Source organism: Solanum stenotomum, chromosome 3 (assembly GCF_019186545.1).
Source record: "Solanum stenotomum isolate F172 chromosome 3, ASM1918654v1, whole genome shotgun sequence".
Taxonomy (NCBI): Eukaryota; Viridiplantae; Streptophyta; class Magnoliopsida; order Solanales; family Solanaceae; genus Solanum; species Solanum stenotomum.
Genome location: NC_064284.1, coordinates 63,421,118 through 63,427,533, shown reverse-complemented (window position 1 = coordinate 63,427,533; position 6,416 = coordinate 63,421,118). Strand labels below are relative to the sequence as shown.

General features: G+C 36.3%; 1 protein-coding gene across 1 annotated transcript in view; it reads left to right on the top strand.

Moving 5' to 3' along the window:
* The first annotated feature begins 580 nt into the window (after positions 1 to 580).
* Positions 581 to 6,416, top strand: part of LOC125860490 (putative disease resistance protein RGA3) — a 12,252-nt gene continuing 6,416 nt past the window's right edge. Inside the window, exons 1-3 of the mRNA XM_049540459.1 lie at positions 581 to 705; positions 1,924 to 5,437; positions 5,531 to 5,679. Coding sequence (XP_049396416.1) covers positions 1,929 to 5,345 — 3,417 coding nt within the window. The 5' untranslated portion in view covers positions 581 to 705; positions 1,924 to 1,928 and the 3' untranslated portion in view covers positions 5,346 to 5,437; positions 5,531 to 5,679. The remainder of the gene's footprint in view (positions 706 to 1,923; positions 5,438 to 5,530; positions 5,680 to 6,416) is intronic.

The window sequence follows — 6,416 nt, the reverse complement described above, 5'->3', positions numbered from 1 at the left end:
TCTCTCACTATGAATTTGTATTTCAGAATGTATCTGATAGCAATATATGCATGTATCTAGGTGTATATAACTTAAAATTTGGTATGAAATTATTATTAGTGAGCCAATATGTACTTTTTTCAAATTATTGGGAGAATAATATAGATGATAGGAATGTTTATATAATCAAGTAGTTTTTCCTAAACTTTTCTACTTATTTATCAAATATATATATAAAAAATAACTAATGAACGCTCTGAGATTATATACATAAGGTTTATATGGTGGATTAAATGTCTTCAAACATAATTTCTGACACACCAAACCGTGCATCAATTCGAGTACTGCACAAATTTAAATATTTAGTTGTGTACACCGTAATTAAAAAACATAAATATCAACTGAAATCCAGTTAAATCACAGTATTAAAAATCCTAACTAGTAGGTACCTTTATGTCTTACTCAAAAATTGACCAATCAAACCATAGTCCAAATTATGTAGAAAATATCATAGAATACTTGGCAGAAGATCCAAGATTTATCCAAAATAGTACTATTTTATTTGACCTTTAAGCAAATAAATCATAATTTATTATTAGGTGGAGTCTCTTGTTCCAGTAATACTTGCTGAAAAGTCCTCCTTCACTTTGTGAACTTCAATTCCAGAACCTAATGTATTTGCTGCTACATCTGAAGCATAAGAAATAGATTCTAAGAATTTCTCTGGTAAGTTCAAGAAAGTTATTTTCTTCGTTTTAATTTGTTTATTTTCGTTTTAGTCTGTTTTGAAAAGAAGGCTCTATCCCTTTTTAGCAACTGTTTCTATTTAATTACGAAAGTACAAGATTAAAGGATAGTTTAATACATTTGACATAGACCACAAGATTTTCTTTACTTTGTTAACTCCGTGTCACATCAAAACATGAGAAACAAATTGAAACGAAAATGTACTTTTTAGAATTCACAAATGTTGAAATTTTAGTTTTTAGTATATGAAATTTAGGTGAAAAAATGTTTTTTTTACCATACCAGCAACTCCTCTTGTCTTGTCAGGTGATAAAAACAATAGTGAATAATTTTTATGGCCTAATAGATACTTTTCTTTACCTTCACCAATTTTGATTTCTTTTTAAAAATTGTGTTAATATCTTAAACTACTCTGTTGTGAGCTCATCAAGTACTGTGCTTGTGAGTTATAGTAGGTTGTGTGGTAGATTAATCGAGATACATGCAAGTTGCGGTCAAATTTTCTTGTGTTCATATCAAAATTGAACTTGTTTTGTTAGGGAATCAATGGAAGAGGACCAAACTTAGGGTTTGCTCTACAAAAATGTTTTTCATTAAGAAATCATTTGAATTACAGAATATATTTCAGTTAATGATAAAAAAACACATCGAAAGTATCATTTTTTTGTGAGTTTCGCACCTCAACTATTAGTTGTTCCCTTTCCTTGCCTGATAGATGGTTATAGTTCAGACAAGGAAAGGGAACAACTAATAGTTGAGTTGTGAAACTCGCAAAAAAAAAATGATACTTGCGATGTGTTCTATGTATTAAAACACAACTCAAAGTTGGTCAACTATCAATTGTTCCCTTTTTCTTCATGAACTAGCGGCGCCTACTCAACGAACTATGTTTTAATACATAGACGGTAATAGTTTAGATAAGAAAAGGGGTAGATGGTGATAGTTCTGGTTAAAAGAAAGGGAACAACTGATAGCTAGAGTGTGAAACTATCTGTTTAATACTATGTTGCTTGGACTCTTCAAAGCTGTTGTTGCACTCGTGTCGGATCGTCCTAAAATGCACTACTTTGGAGGATCCGACATGCACGTAGAAGTATTTTTGAAAAATTCGAGCAACGTACGTTTAATTGAACAATTCTGAAAGCTCTCCTACTGATATTTGAACTACTCAAAATTTTCCTTGGTTTGATTTGCTAGGCAAAATGGCTGAAGCTTTCGTTGAAGTTTTGTTACAAAACCTTAGCTCTTTTATTCAAAAGGAACTTGGATTGTTTTATGGCGTCAATGAAGAATTAAGAAAACTTTCAAGCTTGCTATCGACAATCAAGGCTGTCCTTCAGGATGCAGACCAGGAACAACTGAAAGAAAAGGCAATAAGAAATTGGTTGCAGAAGCTAAATTGTGCTACTTATGAAGTTGATGATGTCTTGGATGAATGTGCAGTGAAAGCGATCAGGTTGCAGGAAAAATCCCGAAGAATTGGATGCATTTCAATGCCATCTGGTTTTACCTTGGAGAATCTTTTGTTTCGTCGACAGATAGGGAAAAAGGTTAAAGATGCCATCAGGAAACTAGATGGAATTGCCGAGGAACGTCTTAAATTTCATTTGTCTGAAGTGACTTCGAAGAAACGATTATCCACGACAGACGAAGTACGTGAAACTGGCTTTGTTTTAACTTCAGCAGAAGTCTACGGAAGGGACAATGACAAAAGGAAGATTGTCGAAATCTTAACGAAGCATGTGGATGATTTTCAAGAGCTTTTGGTTCTCCCTATAGTTGGAATGGGAGGTCTTGGAAAGACTACTCTTGCTCAATTAATTTACAATGATGTGTTGGTACATGAACATTTCGATTTGAAAATTTGGGTTTGCGTGTCACATAATTTTGACGAGAAGAGGTTGATAAGAGCAATCCTAGAAGCCATAGTTGGGAAAGATATAAATGTTTCCGAGTTAGCTTCGTTACAAAGTCAGCTCATAAACTTGTTGAGAGGGAAACGATATTTACTCATTTTGGATGATGTTTGGAATGAAGATCAGGATAAATGGGATAAATTAAAAGCCTTACTAACAATTGGTTCGAGAGGTACTTCAGTTATTACCACTACTCGTCTAGGAAAGGTTGCTTCAATTATGGGAACGGTACAGCCACATCGTTTATCATGCTTGTCAGAGTATGACTGTTGGTTGTTGTTCAAGCAACGTGCATTTGGTCTCGACAGAAAAGAAAGCTCCAAACTTGTGGATATTGGAAAAGAGATTGTAAGAAGATGTTGTGGGGTTCCTCTGGCTGCTAAAGCTCTAGGAAGTCTTTTGCGCTTTAAGAGCGATGAAAAAGAATGGTTGTTTGTCAGAGATAGTGATTTTTGGAATTTGCCACAAGACGAAAGCTCAATCTTGCCTGCTCTAAGGTTGAGCTATTTTCACCTTCCTCAAGTTTTGAGACACTGTTTTGCTTATTGCGCGATATTTGAGAAGGGCTCCAAAATTGACAAAGAAGAGCTAATTCATTTCTGGATGGCCAACGGATTTATCTCATCGGAGGGAAACTTGGAACCTGAGGATAAAGGTAATGAAGTATGGAATGAATTATACTGGAGATCTTTGTTCCAAGAAGTGCAACAAACATCAGATGGGAAGATGTTGTTTAAGATACACGATCTTGTTCATGACCTGGCCCAATCTATAATGGATGATGGAATTCATGCAACAAAACTTGAAGGGGGGGAAAAGATATCAACAAGCAGAATTCGACATGCAACAATACATGCCGAAGATAAGTCATTTCTTGCTTTTCCTAAAAGTAATATGCCATACAACCCTTCGACAATCGCAATGTATGGGTCTTTAAGGGTGTTGATATTTTGCTCTGTTCAGTTGAAGGAATTGCCATCTGCAATCGGAAATCTAATACATTTAAGGTATTTGGACCTTTTCAGTACATGTATTGAGAGTCTTCCTCAGAGTATATGTTCTCTTCAGAATCTGCAGATGCTAAGTGTAGAAGATTGTTGCTTACTTCGTGTTTTACCGAAACATCTGAATTATCTGAGAAATCTTCGGCATCTTCGGCTAAGAGGCTGTCCATTGAGTCACATGCCTCCTAATATAGCACAATTGACACACCTCAAGACGTTAAACAAGTTTGTCGTAGGGAAAAAAAGATGTTCCAAGCTTAGTGAATTGCGAGACTTGAATCTTCAGGGAGAACTAGTTATTGAGCACCTTGAGAGGGTTGAAAATCATATGGAGGCGAAAGAAGCTCTACTTTCAAAGCAAAACCTCCACAGTTTAGCTTTGTACTGGAACCATTCCGTTCTGTGTGAGTCATCAAATGATGTTGATCTGCAGGTGCTCGAAGCACTAGAACCTCATTCCGACCTTAAGCACTTGAAGGTATCCGGTTTCAGAAGTACAAGCTTGGCAAGTTGGATGAGGGCTTCAGTTTTGAGAACTATCATTACCCTTTATCTTCATGATTGTAAATACTGCTTGCATCTCTCTCAACTAGCTGAGCTTCCTTGTTTGAAAAATCTTTCGCTGAGGGGAATTCATGTGGAGTACATTGACAGTGACGTTGAAAGCGGAGTATGCCAATTAATAAAGTTCCCGTCCTTGGAATCACTTGAGATGTGCAAGCTCCCAAATTTAAAAGGAGTTTCAATCGAAGAAGGAGAAGAACAATTTCCGAGTCTTCACGAAATGTGGATTGAAAACTGCCCTTTGCTGACATTTCCACGCCTTTTATCACTCAGAAATTTGAGAATTTTGAAATGCTCAACCATGACTCTAGCTTCTATCTCTAATCTTTGTGGTCTCACCTGCTTAGAAATTGGTAACAACAAGGAACTAACTTCTTTCCCCGAGGTGCTAACAAACCTCACCGATCTTGAAATACTGAGGATTGAGGATTTCTCAAAGTTGGAAGTACTACCAAACAGCCTGGCAAGCCTCACTGCATTGAAGTCCCTGCGTATTAATTACTGCCACCAACTAGAGTCTCTACCAGAGCAGGGATTGCAAGGCCTCATGTCAGTCCGTAAACTGTCAATCGGCTGCTGTGATAGATTGAAATATCTGTCTAAAGGATTCCAGCACCTAACTTCCCTGGAGGAACTTGAAATTTTTGGGTGTCCAGAGTTGGTTTCTTTTCCACAAGAGATCAAACACCTGAATTCCCTTCACCGCGTTCATCTTGGTGGTCTGCCAATGTTCCACTCTGGAGAAGATACTGTTATTCATCCTGAGGAGTTGGTTTTCTGGCAACTGCCTGAAGCTTTACGGCATGTCGACAATCTGCAATCTCTTTCTGTATGTAGATTCCCAAGTTTGACTTTATTGCCTGAGTGGTTAGGCGAACTTACGTTTCTCAAGGAACTGAACATAGTACAGTGTGATAACCTTGCCTCACTGCCAGAGTGTATGGAGAGAATGAACCTCCAGTCCTTGAACATTTTGGGCTGTGCAATATTGGAGAAGCGTTGCAATCAGGGACAAGGAGAAGACTGGTACAAGATTGAGCACATTCCAAAAGTGAAAATCAGTCAAAATTGTGATTTTCTTAGTATCAACTTGTCATCAGAGAGGTTCAGTAGTCTAAGGAGATTTCACTTGTAGAAGGCATCACCACTGAAATAATAACAATATATTTTCAAGTTGATAATGCTACTATTCGTGAAGTGATGGCGTAATAGTTATGATTATTACAGGTATGTGTAGCTTTACATCTTTCTATTATAATCACATAAACCTGTGTTTATGTCAAGTCTATATCATATGATTTACGACTGTTCTGCTCTTAGGTCAAAGGCAAGCATATCCAGAGTTATCAAAGGCGCACTTAAGCCCTAAAGTGAGGCGCAAAACATGTTGAGCACTTTGCCTCTCTTCTTATGCACTTCAGTATCATCATCAAGGCTATAAGACATACTTTTCCTTACCAATTGAAAAGGTGACACTAAACAATTGATATTTCACTTTATCTGTCTTTTTTCCAATTTCTGTCTATATGTTTGTTATTTTTTATTATAATTCCTAGCCTTAGACTATATATACATATTTGTATGTTCTCCATTTGTTCCTTTATTCATTAAAGGTGTGAGAAATATAGGAAAAGAATATTATTGAATTGTTGTGTTGTTAACATTATTACATTGAGACCCTATTTATAGACCCTAGAATACAATCCTTTACCAAGTAGGATACTATTTAGTATTCCTATTTCTATTTCTATTACCATTCCTATTCTAATAGGATTGTATAAACCTATTCCTATTCTAATAAGATTGTATAAACATATTCCTATTTTAATAGGATTGTATAAACCTATTCCTATTCTAACACTCCCCCTCAAGCTAGTGCATACAATTCATGTACCTAGCTTGTTACAAATGTAATTAACACGAGGACTGATGAGGGGCTTGGTGAGATATCTACAAGTTGATCACTCGACTTCACAAAATTGACAATCAATCTCAATGTGCTTGGTCTTCTCATGAAATACTGAATTTGATACATAATGCCGATAAAACACCGAGTGATAAAATTACAGTGTTGGAACTTCCCAAACCAAGCTTGCAAGGACTATTTCAGACCATAGAGTGACTTACGTAATCAACATACAAGGCTACTAAACTCCCCCTGAGAAACAAAATTAGGTGGTTGCTTCATATAGACTTCTTCACAATG